General features: G+C 44.4%; 1 protein-coding gene across 2 annotated transcripts in view; it reads right to left on the bottom strand.

The window, feature by feature from the left end:
• Positions 1–5,827: 5,827 nt before the first annotated feature.
• The window catches only part of TAP1 (transporter 1, ATP binding cassette subfamily B member), a 30,402-nt gene continuing 21,482 nt past the window's right edge, over positions 5,828–14,747 (bottom strand). For both annotated transcript variants that reach the window (XM_026688297.2, XM_087953830.1), the window contains exons 11-12: positions 12,530–12,666; positions 5,828–10,100 (exon numbers count right to left, since the gene is read on the bottom strand). In XM_026688297.2, coding sequence (XP_026544082.2) covers positions 9,855–10,100; positions 12,530–12,666 — 383 coding nt within the window. In that variant the 3' untranslated portion in view covers positions 5,828–9,854. The remainder of the gene's footprint in view (positions 10,101–12,529; positions 12,667–14,747) is intronic.

The raw sequence follows: 14,747 nt of genomic DNA, 5'->3' as shown, positions 1-14,747 counted from the left end.
ATCAGTGCTCGTAAGGAGTGAGGTTTGCTCTCAAGTTTATATTCCAATGTCTTGCCTGCCTGTGTGAATCCTCACGTCTGTCCATTCCTCTGTGTCAGGGGTTGGTCCTGCAGACGCGTCTGGGAGGACAATATAGGCATGTGATTCTGCCCTGGGAGCGCACCATGGATCTTGTAGTCCAATCCATCTAGAAATGGCTGTTGCAGGCTTTAGCCACACAACCTGAGTTTCGACGGAGGGCAACTAGCTGATCTCCTCCCAACCCCGCAAGTTCCGTTTAAGCTTTGCTTGTGGCGGAAAAGCAGGAAACTTTTGTCCTTCACACGAAGCAGCACAGATAAGAATTGACAACTCGCAAATCCTCCATCACTTTAAAGTGGGGGGGGGTGATTATCTCGGGGCCCAAAGAGCAAGGGAGGGGCGCCTATACTCCAGTCTCTGTCACAAAGCAGGGGATCGGTTGAGGAATCAGTTGGAATAGAGCTGGAAGCATTCTACCAGTTTGCACCTATTCGCTAGAACCAGTTGTTAACATTCTAAGCAGTTCGGAGAACCGGTTGTTAGAAGAAATTACTGGCCTAATCCTGTAAGGAAGGCAGGAAGGAAACATTCTGCTGTTGCTTACAGAAACTGCCTCTCCATTAACCCTTATTACATTCTTGGGCAGGACTGGACTTCCTATCTCTGGAATGTCTCTGGAGGTTTTTTTTTCTCATTTGCTGGTACTTTGTTTGTGTGGAGTGACCATTCAAAGTAACAATGGCACTGAAAAAAGTGACTTATGACCATTTTTCACACTTACGACTATTGCAGCATCCCCACAGTCATGAGAGGCCAGGCAAGGAGACGCGTGCCTCGATGTGAGTGATATTGAGTTGGCCATGCCCAGCCAATAACATGACCACCAAGCCACGCCCACCCAGTCACATGACCACCAAGCCATGCCCACCACCTAAGCCATGACCACAGAACCGGTTGTTAACAAATTTGAATCCCACCCCTGGCTGGAAGGATACCTTGGAGGTCTTCTAGGTCCAACCCCCTGCTCAAGTAGGAGATCCTATATACCCATGTTGGCGAACCTATGGCAGGTGTGGTAGAAGTGGCACGCAGAGCCATTTTCCCCCGGCACGCGAGAGGTCACCCGGAAGAGCCCCACTACGCATGCAAGCGCATACGCCACCACCCAACAGCTGATAGTCTGGTATCTGGCATGCATGTGCAGGCGGCAGAGGGTGGTGCATGAGAGGCGCATGTGCAAGGACATGCTGTGTGCGAGGGGATTGCACATGCATGCGCAAACGCACTGAATGCAAGGGAGAATTGCATGCACATGTGCACAGATGCATGGTGCGCAAGGTGGGGTTGTGTACGCATGCATAGAGATGCATGGCGCATGAGGGGGGTCGTATGCGCATGTGCAGGAGGCATGGGGGGGCAGCATGCATTGCCACGGGTGCTGGCACAATTATCGGCACGGAAGCCAAAAAAGGTTAGCCACTGTTAGAATATGTGCAGAGTAACCCTTTGTATAAAAAGGATATGCACACGGAAAACCGTTTATGAGAACAGTTATGAAGAAATATACAGCCACACTGAGTTGAACAAGTTGTATTAATATTTACTTGAAGAAATAGCACAGTCCAATAAACAGTCCATGTCATACACATTTTTAACAGTCCAGAAATATCCAGTTATAAAGTCTTCTTACCGGTTCCATGTCTTTTACAGCAGACAAATATCAAACCATAATATAACAAATAACCTTCGATATCAACAGAATATCAAAATAAACAGGATTAGTCAGTATCGGTCCATAGTCAGTCAGTATCAGTATTAAGAGAGATCATCAGTGAAAAAGAGAAAAAGAAAGAGAGAATTAAGCCATGATCTATAGCTCCCTTTTATGGCAACTTGTAGCATTATTAACCAATCAGAACACAGCATGATACATTACAGTATTTTTCCTTAAAGCTACAAACATATATATTTGTAGTTTATATACTTTCAACCCAACTACATTATTTACATATACATAACAGCCACCACTGCTATATACCCTTTCAGATAAGTGTCTATCCAGTCCCCTCTTAAAAACCTCCAGTGATGAAGTGCCCACAACTTCTGAAGGCAAGTGGTACCACTGATTGATCGATAAGATTCATGAATTGATTGTATGCCATCAAGTCATTATCAACTCTTATCGACGACATACCGTTTCTCCGAATCAATCTGTCCCTAGCCTAGCACTTCAACCCTTCCCACGACGACTTGAACACTGGGCCGTATCTAACAAAATGAAATTCAATGTAGAGAAAAGTAAAGTCCTACACTTAGGCAAGAAAAACCAAAAGTACACATATGGACTGGGTGAAACCAGGCTCAATAGCAGTAACTGTGAGAGGGATCTTGGAGTCTTAGTGGACAACCAGCTAAATATGAGCTAGCAGTGTGCAGCAGCAGCCAAAAAAGCTAATGCAATCCTAAATTGCATTAACAGAGGGATACAATCAAGATCAAGCGATGTACTAATACCACTTTATAAAGCCTTAGTAAGACTACGCCTAGAGTACTGCATCCAGGATTGATCACTACATTATAAAAAAGATGTTGAGACTCTAGAACAAGTGCAGAGAAGAGCAACCAGGATGATTAGGGGACTGGAGGCTAAAACATATGAAGAACGGTTGCAGGAACTGGGCTTGGCTAGTCTAGTAAAGAGAAGGACCAGGGGAGACATGATAGCGGTCTTCCAATGTTTGAGGGCCTACCACAGAGAGGAGGAAGGAGTCGAGCTATTTTCTAAAGCACCTGAAGGCCAGACAAGGAATAAATGGATGGAAACTGAACAAGGAGAGAGATTTAACCTGGAAATAAGGAGAAATTTTCTGATAGTGAGAACAATCAACCCATGGAACAGAAGTTGCCCTCGGAAGTTGTGGGAGCGCCATCACTGGAGACTTTCAAGAAGAGATTGGATTGCCATTTGTCAAAAATGGTGTAGGGTCTCCTGCTTGGGCGGGGGTTGGACTAGATGACCTCCAAGGTCCCTTCCAACCCTGGTTATCTCTTACCAGTTATCTGACTCCCCCCTTCCACTGAGTTCCCCCCCTCTTTCTTTTCCTAGAAAAAGCCGAGATTTCCGCCACTGCCGCTCGTTGCATCTCTCCGCCTCCAGGGGTCGCCAACTAAGCTCTGGAGTTGGCAAGGGGAATTCCCCGCTCGGTGTCAACCTCCGCAACTGAAACCTCTTAGCAACAGATGACGCAAGGACGTTCTCTTCAGCCGTTGGCTGGGTGATCCAATACGTGGGTTTTGCTGGGTTTTTTTTCCGGTGCCAACGCTGGCAGCCGAAGAAGTTTCAAACTTGGAGGAAAAGGAACCACAGTAATCTGCGCTTTGCTGATTACGCTACCCTGACAACCAAAAATGCTAATGATCGGCGAGCTCCTGTAATAAAAGCATTGCTTCTGTATGTTTTTTTCCAAAAAATTGAATTATAGTGTTATAATTATAAGAAGCAGTTACTCCTTCTGTATGTTTTTTTTAAATTGAATTCTAGTTTTATCATTATAAGAAACAATTCCTTCTGTGTGCTTCTTTTAAAAATTGAATTCTAGTTTTATCATTATAAGAAACAATTTCTTCTGTATGCTTCTTTTAAAAACTTGAATTCTAGTTTTATCATTATAAGAAACAATTCCTTCTGTATGCTTCTTTTAAAAACTTGAATTCTAGTTTTATCATTATAAGAAACAATTCCTTCTGTGTGCTTCTTTTAAAAATTGAATTCTAGTTTTATCATTATAAGAAACAATTTCTTCTGTATGCTTCTTTTAAAAACTTGAATTCTAGTTTTATCATTATAAGAAACAATTCCTTCTGTATGCTTCTTTTAAAAACTTGAATTCTAGTTTTATCATTATAAGAAACAATTCCTTCTGTGTGCTTCTTTTAAAAATTGAATTCTAGTTTTATCATTATAAGAAGCAATTCCTTCTGTATGCTTCTTTTAAAAACTTGAATTCTAGTTTTATCATTATAAGAAACAATTCCTTCTGTATGCTTCTTTTAAAAACTTGAATTCTAGTTTTATCATTATAAGAAACAATTCCTTCTGTGTGCTTCTTTTAAAAATTGAATTCTAGTTTTATCATTATAAGAAGCAATTATTCTGTATGTCTTTTCAAAAGCTTGTATAAACACCATAGGGAAATTTGTCAAGGCCACCTGTATGAAGCACCAAAGTGTCCTAAAACATCCAGGGTGCCCTCCAGCTGTGTTTGACTACACCTACCAATACCATTATCTCCAACCAGCCAAATTACCCCAAGATATTGCCAATGTTCCCTATGGCCACATCATGCTCATAAGTACTGAGGCATTTCTGGGTTCAAAGGATTCGCTGGTAGCATCACTGTTGCCCAGGTGATGTCCAATTGGGGACTCCTTTCACTTCCCTGGCAGGAGCTGGAGTGAAGGATGGGAGCTCAATCCCACCGCATGACAGTGTTTGGGTCTTGAACACAGGCTTCCTAAGCTCCAACCCTGCATCCTAACCACACGAATCGTCATGCTCCTGTTCCCTATTGCACTCAAGTGGAAGGTGATCACCAATAGTGAAAGCAGACAGCTTGGGGGTGCCATTTTAGGATACAATTTCTAATGTATTTGGGTGATTGAGCTACTGGTGGTGCAATGGTTAGAGTGCAGTACTGCAGGCTACTTCTGCTGCCTGCCGGCTGTCTGCAATTTGGCAGTTCCAATTTCACCAGGCTCAAGGTTGACTCAGCCTTCCAGAGGTCAGTAAAATGAGGACCCAGATTGTTGGGGGCAATATGTTGACTCTAAACTGCTTAGAGGGGGCTGTGAAGCACTGTGAAGCTGTGTATTTATTTATTTATTTTATTTTGTCAAGCGATTATAAGATAACAGGTATAAGTATACCCATAGTTATGAATACATGAAATGGACATTTAAAAATGCACGGCCCTGCAGACCTCTTAGGAAAGGGGTGAGTGGGGTCAATAGTAGACAGTCTAAGGTTAAAGTTTTTGGGGTTTGGGGAAGAAACCACAGAATCAGGTAGAGTATTCCAGCCATTGACCACTCTGTTGCTGAAGTCGTATTTCCTGCAATCAAGTTTGGTGCGGTTAACCTTGAGTTGGTATCTATTGTTTGCTCTTGTGTTGTTATGGTTGAAGCTGAAGTATTCATTGAGAGGTAGGACATTGCAATGTATGATTTTATATACTATACTATACTTAGATTGGACCGAAAGTGGCGTAGTTCTAGATTTTCTAGGTCTAGAATTTCAAGTCTGGTGGCATGAGGTATTCTGCAACGAGTATAGGAGTGGAGAACTCTTCTTGTGAAATATTTCTGGACTTTTCTCAACTGTGTTAATATCAGGTATGTAATGTGGGTTCCAGACTGATGAGCTGTATTTGAGTATTGGTCTAGCAAATGTTTTGTACGCTCTAGTTAGTAGTGTGATGTTACCAGAGAAAAAGCTACGTAAGATTAGATTAACAACTCTTAATGCCTTTTTGGCTATGTAGTTACAGTGGGCTCTAGCACTTAGATCATTAGAGATGAGTACTCCAAGATCCTTGACAGAGTTTAGATCATCAGCAAGGTCTTGACTATTCAGCTTGTATTTTATTTTCTGATTTTTTTTTTGCCAATATGTAAGACAGAGCATTTATTTATTTGTATAAGTTATTGTATAAGTGTTATTGCTGTTATCTGGCTGGAGAAACTATATAATTGTTCTACTAGTATGAAAAATGTATTCAAGGAAATGATAGATAATATAAAGACAAGAAATATTAGATAGGTATTTATTTTACAATGTACAAATACAAGTGTTTTTCTGCACATGGGCTTTCTAAAATACAAGATCTTACAGAAAGCAATTGTGAACTTCTTCATTTATTTAACACTAAACCCAGATCAGCTACTTCATCGGTCTGCCCAAGTGGCTTTCAAAATTTGGACCAATGTACCCAATTTAGGAGGCCTTCCTCCTAAATTGGGTACAACTCCAAGGTGAGCAACAGATTAAAAGGTCCCAAAATATGAATATATGATCTGCTCAGCTAGGAAAGGAGGAAGGCAAAGATTGGAATAATCGAATCCAAACCATTTCACAACCTGAGGGAAAGAAAAGATGTGTACTAATTCTGAAGTTAGTAACTGGACTCAATAACCTAATAATTTATAATCACATTGGCATCTACTGCTAGAGCTGAAGGTGGCAGCAGAAGAGTTGTGGATGCCAGCTTTAGTGGCATCCACAACAACAAAATAATGGAACAGGCTTCAAATGTGTGAACGCCATTTTGATGCTCCCGCTTGACTTGACTGCCAAGTCCTCTAACATTTGAGCTGCCAAATATTTCCGTTCAGAAAGCTGCCTCACTCCACAGTAGAGGCATAGCTGAACTAGAGGCAAGCTCAAAAGAGGAAGAGCTCAGTTGGCATCCTCCCAGAAGACAGCTAATGTCCAAGTTGGTCTCAAGGAAGCATTTACCTTTGAAGGTCATAGCAACAAGGGCTACTCACTGAGGCTGTCTTTGAGATCTGTGGACTTCAACTCCCAGAATCCCCCAGCTGGCAGAGAGTTAAAGTCCACAAGTCTTAAAGACACCAAGGTTGGAGCAGTGGGTGGGATTCCAAAAATTTTACAACCATTTCTGTGGGTGTGGCTTGGTGGGCATGGCTTTTTTTTTTGCTTTTTTGCAGCCCCTACACATTTTTTGGGCCTGAGGAGGGCGTTTTTGCTCCCCTAAAGCTCTTGAGGTTTAGGAAGAAAAAAAGTGCACGGGGGGGCATGTAGCACCCCTCCATGCTCCATTTTGGGAGATTCCTGGCCTCAGAAGAATGTTTTTGTTCCCCTCAGGCTCCTCTGAAGCATAGGACAGCAAAATTGGAGGGGGAAAGTGAGCCATTTTTTTTTGCCTTTCTGTGCCTCAGGCAAGGGGAATCCCAGCACAGCTGATCTACATAAAACTGATTGTCAGGAGGAAAAATAAGAAATACCTTAGGTGAACGTCAGGCAGCCGGGGTGAGCAAGTAACAGGCGGGAGGGCGACTGGGTCGGGGGCGTGGCCAGCCAGAACTTACTACCGGTTTGGCAACCCACGTCAAATTTCTTGCTACCGGTTCACTAGATCCAGTGAGGACCGGCTGAATACCATCACTGGGTTGAAGACCCCCGCACTAAGGGTCTCTAAAAGAAAGCGGAGGACATAAGCCCACACGGCCTTCCCCAGGCCTCTCGTCATTCCAAAACAGAAAAGCCTTCAACTCTCCCAAGCTGAATTTTAAAAAAATAACACTACAAAATGGCAGCACTCTCGAGAGATCACCAAAACTTCACACGTTCGGGAACGAGATTTCCAAAATCTCGTTCAATACCAGGAATGGCGATCCTGATGCCTTGTTGAGGGGGAGCATTTTTAAAAAGGAACCGAGCACCACCTCTGTGGAGATTCTCAGCCATCCAGGACATGCTTGCCCCAAGGGTGCTTCCTCAAAACACAATTGGACTTGGGTTTTTTTTTTCTTGAAGATGTTTCACTTCTCATCCAAGAAGCTTCTGAAAGGACATTTTGACATGAATCAATCTAACCTTTGCTCTTTGCATCTGTTAAAGAAGTTGCTTCGACTATTTTGCTAAGGATGGGAATCGTTTTGTTAGGAATTCGTTCTGTAAGAGAATCGTATCCTTTTCTATCTGGTTTCTCGCCTCTGCAATTTGCTTCAGAGCTAGGCACATCTTTGCAGACAATTCCCATGAACATCTTGCTTCATAGATAAGGGGAGGCTGCCCAGGAGCAGAAACACACAAGGACAAGGGATACTGTGTAAAATAACAAAGTATGGACAGAGCATGGACAAAGAACGCTTCATGGATAAGGAAGGGGAGGGCATGGGTAAGACATTGCCGACATTAATTGGATAAACTTAGTTTCTATCAGCGTAAAATGTATGTAATATTCTGAGCCACTCTTGCAGGGTGTGGCTATTCCTTACATGCATTTTGTCCGTATGTTTTGGACATAATATTCACCCAGACTTTTTGCTTTGGCCAAATAAAAAAAGCTGTTATTTTTGCAAGCCTCGTCTCGAGTTTCACTCTTTGGCGTCTCTGTGGCTCAGGGAAACTTCTGGGACCTTACACTTCTGTCAAAACTGAGGAAGATTCTTGGATGAGAAGCGAAACATCTTCCAGGAAAAACAAAGACAGTCCAATTGTCTTTTGGGAAAGCGTCTTTGGGACAACTGAACACAATCCGATTTTACTGCTGGATTCGTTCGTTCGTTCGTTTGTTATATCCCATTTATAAATATCTCAAGGTGGTGAACACACGGGATGTTCCTGGCACTTTTGGGAGCAGGCAGTGGCCAGCAGGAACTGGGCATAACTGGTCTAAGTGAAGAGAAGGACCAGGGGAGAGATGATGGCAGCAGTCTTCCAATACTTGAGGGGTTGCCAAAGAGAGAAAGGGGTCAACTCATTTTCTGAAGGCCAGACAAGGAATAATGGATGGAAACTGATCAAGGAGAGATTCAACCTAGAACCTGACAGTGAGAACAATTAACCAATGGAGCAGCTTTGCTTTCAGATTCGTAAGTGGTGGGAACTTCATCACTGGAAGCTTTCAAGAAGAGATTGGACTGCCATCTGTCAGAAACGATGTAGGGCCCTGATGGCAAACCTATGGCACGCATGCCACAAGTGGCACGCAGAGACATTTGTGCCGGCACGCAAGCCGCAGGCAAACCTACCTCACTGCATATATGCGTGCCTCACAGCTGATTTTTCTGCTGGTTTGAGGCCTTTTTCGGCCTCCCAGAGACTTGGAAAAAGCCTCTGCAAGGCTTCTCAGGATGAATAGGCCCATTTCGTCACTTCCTGTAATACTGATTCATTCTGAGAAGCCTTGCAGAGGCTTTTTCCTAGCCTCTGGGAAGCCGAATAAGGCCTCAAACCAGCAGAAAAATCAGCTGTGAGGTGCAGTGCAGGTAAGAAGGTGGTGGTGGGGTGGCAGGGGGGATTGTGCACGCAGGTGGGCGGGTGCATTGCATTCTGGGTGCTTGGCGCACGCAATTTTTGGCACAGGAGCCAAAAAGGTTAGCCACCACTGGTGTAGGGTCTCCTGCATGGCTTGGGGGTTGGACTAGATGACCTACAAGCTCTCTTCCAACTCCGTTAATCTGTAATCTGTAATCCTATTTTCCCGACAACCCTGTGAGGTGGCTCAGCCTTAGAAACAGTGACACCTTCCTCTCTCTGCCCCCAAGTATTTTACTCTCCAATTTGTTTTGGTCACGTGATGAATAATGGATGGAAACTGAACAAGGAGAGATTCAGCCTGGAAATAAGGAGAAACTTTCTGACAGTGAGAACGATCAACCCATGGAACAGAAGCTGCCTTCGGAAGTTGTGGCTCAGCCTTAGAAACAGTGATACCCCCCCCGCCCCGCCCCCAAGTATTTTACAGTACAGTATTTTAAAGAGCAGCCCTCTATTGCAGGTCCCTGTGAGGTCATCAAAACCTTCCAACTTCTTTTGGTTTTGGCAAGGCCATCTTAGATGCTGTCTTCTGCTTAATCTGTGAACGCCCACCCACCCCCTCCCCACTCAAAAAAGTTTTCCCAGATGGCACTTCGCTTAAATCGTGATTCCTGAACGGCAGTTTAGAACTTTCAGAAGGATAAACTGTCAATCAATGAGGAGTGTTGCGTTGCTGAGATGTCTCTCCACTGTACGATGCGCGCAGGGAGCGATAAGTGCTGCTTTGGGATCCAGACCGGATCGTTCCCGCCTGTTTCTCACCCCGTTATCAATTCCTATTGTTCCCGTTGGGGCTGCTGCTCCTGCCCTCCTCTGCCCCATTCGGCTGCTTCTGCAGGAGCTGACAGAAGAGCCCCTCCTTCTCCACCAACTCCTCGTAGGTCCCCCTCTCGCGGATCTCCCCGTCTTCCATGACCAGGATGAGATTAGCCCGCTTCACGCTTTGGAGCCGGTGGGAGATCAGGAGAACGGTGCGGCGGCTGCGAGTTTCTTCTTTGTAGATTTCTTCCTCCAGCTGCGTGAGACCAAAAATGGGGTGTCGGAAAGAGAAGAAAGGTTAGAAAGACAGGAAAAAAAGGGGGGAGCCACAAGGCTGGGTCAGAGAGAAAGTAAACCAGTTGGGCATCAGGAATAATAAAAAAGTATCTCACACACCGTTAACTTACATACTTGCACACTACAACTTACATACTTGCTTCAACTTTCCTACTACTACCAGTATATATTCTCCCTAGAGCAGGGGTCTCCAACCTTGGTAACTTTAAGACTTGTGGACTTCAACTCCCAGAATTCCTTAGCCAGCTTTCCTAGAGACCCCTGCCTTAAGAGAAGTGTTTCTCCATCTTGGCAGCTTGGAGATCTGTGGACTACCATGTTGGCTGAGGAATTATGGGAGCTGAAGTCCACAAGAACTCACTTAGCAACTGTCTCATGTAGCAACAGAAATTTTGGACTCAATTGTGATGGTAAGTCAAGGACTACCTCTATGGAAGGATGCTGAGGGAAGGCAGACTTGAAGGAAGATAGGCAGCCCGCTCTTTCCTACAGGAAGTAAGCTGTCACTTTTGTGATATAAACAAAATCAAGATTTACTTTATATGTGCATCATCTCCCTCCCCTCTCTCTCACACCTATTTCATTCTCTCTATCATCCATCTTTCTATCATCTATCTGTCTATTATCTCTCCCTTCTCTTTCCCTCCCTCCCTCCTTCCCTCTCTCTCTTTCATCTCTCTCACACTTATCTAAATCTTTCTCTCATCTCACATCTGTCTGTGCATAATCTCTCTCTTTTCTCTCATCTATCTCTTTCTCTCATGTTCTATCTATCTATCTATCATCTATCATATCTCCCTCCCTCTCTCTTTCATCTCCCTCACACTTATCTCATTCTATCATCTTTCTTTCTCTCATCTATCTCATCCATCATCTGTCTGTCCACTATCTCTCTCTTTTCTCTTATCTCTTTCTCTCATGTATTATCTATCTATCTATCTATCTATCTATCTATCTATCTATCTATCTATCTATCTATCTATCTATCTATCTACCTACCTACCTACCTACCTACCTACCTATCATCTATTTATCATCTATCTATCATATCTCCCTCCCTCCCTCTCTTTCTCTTTCATCTCTCACACTTATCTTATCTTTCTCTCATCTATCTCATCTATCATCTATCTGTCTGTCCATTATCTCTCTCTTTTTTCTCTCATCTATCTCTTTCTCTCATGTATTATCTGTCTGTCTGTCATCTATCTATCATCATGTTATCTATCCCTCCTTCCCTCCCTCTCTCTCTCTCATCTATCTGTCAACTCATAACATATTTCTATGGTCTTTTAGAGTTGCTAACAGAAAGGGAGGGGGGAGCAGTGCGACAGCTTGCAAACCGAAACTGCATTCCATAAATGTTTTCAAAGATAGTAACTAGGTGACTGAAGTTTCTGCCGTGCAAAATTCTAACTGAAGAGTATGATTGATGACTCTTGGCTATGGATGTGTGATACACCCAGGGGCTTGGGGAAAACCTGGATCAAGGGTAACAACGAATGATGTGTCTCAGAGTTGGCTACACCCCAGCAATGCCGCACCTTTTAACTCCCAATAAATCCTTCTGAAGTTTTGGAAGTTTGGCTCGGGACTCATGATTTAAATGGGGTTAAGTGCTGGAATCCTGACACTACCGTGTTTCTCATATAATAAGGCCGGGTCTTATTTTTTTTTTGAGCCCCGAAAAAATGGCTAGGCCGTCTTTTCGGGGGTAACTTAATTTCCCCCTCTTGCATCTTCAGGCGGGCGGCGACGGCTTGGATGTTGACCTCGGCGTTGGTGGGGCACTTCGTATCGGGGTCAACGCAGGCAGCACCATATCCGTGTGTGCAACAAAAGTACTTCCTAACGGCAAGCCCTCCTGCCATTTCCCCCCCATTTCGCATGTTTTAATATAAGCCTTAATTTGGGGGGAGGGGCTTAATTTCATTTCATGCCTATAAAACATGCTGGGACTTCCTATTGGGGGAGGCCGTATTGTTGGAGAAACAGGGTATCTATGTATCTATCTCCAGCCTTTATTATTTATTATCAAGGTATAGTGAATATATCTAAGACTCTTCTTCTTCTTATTTTTAGGTTCGTTGGGGCTGCAAATCCCGCAACAACCCCACTTTCCCTCCCCCCCCCAATGAAGACCTTCCTGTGGAAACTGGATGAGGGCAGGGTTGTTTTCAGTTCCACCTACTACCCCGACTGCAGCTGGGCCAAGCAGGAAAAAAAAATCTCGCAGCGGTTTAACAGAAACCCTACAAAATTCTTCTCGACGTTATAGGCCACTTCCTCTTCCCCTTTCTCACCCTCCCTTTTTGCTTCTTTAATTCCGTCCATCGTTCAATCCTTCTCATAAAACTTCTCCCCCCCCCCTCGCCCCCCAAGTTCTCTCACCAGTTTCTGGCTGTCGGTGTCCAAGGCGCTGGTGGCATCGTCCAAAATCAGCACTTTGGGGTTTCGGATCAAAGCCCGGGCAAGAGCAATCCCTTGTTTCTGCCCTCCAGAAATTTGCTTTCCTGCTTCCCCGGCATCTGAAGCAAGAGACAAAAAACGGAGGCGTTCTGCAATCGGGGCCCCTCCCAAACTCCCTGCTTATCCATTTTAATTCTAACAGCTGCTTCATTCATCCCCCAATCGCTGAAATCTGGAATACTGACTTTGCAACACATCTGTAGCAATCTATTCACCATCCGGTCTAATAGCTGGGAAGGTGGTAGAACATGGCAACCCATGAGGCCTAGTCCTGCCTCCTCCCTATGGTCACAGCTCCACAGGGTCACAGATATTTCTCCAATAAAGGAAAACATCTGTGTCTCAGGATTGAAATGAGCAAACGCTCTCTTGTGCAGCTTCTGATCTGCAGCATTCAATGGTGCCTGGAGCGGATTTTCAACAATGTTCCAAAACTCTTTTGCTTTTAGGAAAATCCCATCTTTGCAGCCCAAATAATATACTTCTTCTGACCCAAACGGGGTAGAGAGCTCTCTTTAATTTTTATTTTTTTTCAGCCACCCTGCAGTCTCTTGCCTTTGTTTCTTGCTATGAAAACAGGCACTCTCTCAGCTTTAATTACAATTCAGTCTTTTTTCTGGGCCCATAACCCTGTTCCGTTTTGCAGCGTAAATTCAGCACCAGAAAAGTAAACGCGGATGGCTGATACCTCATTTAACGTCTTTATAAACACATTAAGTCAATTTTGCAATACCAGTTGTAGATTTCTCGAACAGGGCGCATACTCAAACAGAAGCAGACATGTTACATGTTCAGAGCACAGCGGCAACATCAACTTCAGCAGACAAGCAAGCAAGTTAGTTTCTCTTTCACTTTAGAGCCGAGCACAGAACACAGATAAACCAGGCCCAGATTCTCTCTTTAAGTTTCAGCCCTCAATTCAGCTCTCATTGGCTGACCTTGTTACTAAGTTCTATTCCAGTTCATGAATATACTCTGACAGGTGCTCTCTGAGCATGGCTGTTTTCTTGCAGATGTTTCTTTACCCACACTATTGGTAATCCTCAATCTGAGGCTGTAATTGAGCCCAACATTTTTGTTGCTAAGCGAGACATGTATTAAATGAGTTTTGCTTCATTTTATGACTTTTCTTGCCACAGTGGATCCCTGCAGTCGTCAAGTTAGTAACACGGTTGTAAAGTGAATCCGGCTTCCCCTTTTGACTTTGCTCATCAGGAAGTCGCAAAACCCGTGTGATGTCTCCCTTGGACGACTCCTCATATTCCTCCTCGGAAGTCGGCTCAAGGGAAGATGAACTGGGTTAATTAAGGACTCTGAATGGCCAAAAGAGGTTTACAGGCGGATTTAGCTGGGGACAGCTTGCCGGGGTTGGCGGTCAGTGGAGAGAAGGAGCTGCCTTCCATGGTGGATCCGAGAGCACGCAGGGCAGAGAAAAGACAAGAGCAATGGAGATCTGCCAGATTATTCAGAAGGCCCCACCTGTCTTGATGGGCTGCACAGGAAAACTATTTATCATGGCAGGCAAAGGGAAGCGTTGCTGGGAACAACACGTTTGGTTTCTGGCTGTGTGTGTTTGTTCCTGGTGTTTCCTGCTGGATTTTGGAGACTCTGAACTTCTTTTGTCAAGTGAGCTCTTGTGGGTGTATTTCAGTTTGGCTTAGTAGATTAAGTTTATTGGTGAACTTCTTTGTTTTATGGACTATTGGCTGTTGCCTTGTGGACTAATCTTGGCCTGCTTGTGGCTGGAGTTATTTGGGACAGTTCTGCGGCTGGGTGAAGGGAATCTGGGGAATCACATGGCCATGGGGATGCTGCCAAAGGTCATAAGTGTGAAAAAAAGGTCATAAGTGTGAAAAATGGCCATGCCCCTGTTGGAATCTGACTTGGTGGGGGAAACCGAACAGCTGACAGGGAGTGGGAGTGTGGCTCCACTGGCTGTGGAAGAAACTGGGGAAGGGCAAAGTCCGGCTGGGCAGAGCAGGGGAGAGGTAGAGCAAGGCAGAGGGAATTCAGAGGAAGATCTAGGCCTACCCCCTCTTCATCCTAGGGCACGCAGGGAGGAACGGAGAAGGGAGCAACGTGTGTTGCTTGGCTTACGGGAGAGGAAAGGACCCTGATTCCCTTCATTAGCTGCAGCTGG

The sequence above is a fragment of the Notechis scutatus genome, chromosome 2 (genome assembly GCF_049901735.1).
Source record: "Notechis scutatus isolate UNSWTSFEM ecotype Mainland chromosome 2, rNotScu1.2, whole genome shotgun sequence".
Lineage (NCBI taxonomy): Eukaryota > Metazoa > Chordata > Lepidosauria > Squamata > Elapidae > Notechis > Notechis scutatus.
This window is presented reverse-complemented; position numbering and strand designations above follow the sequence as displayed.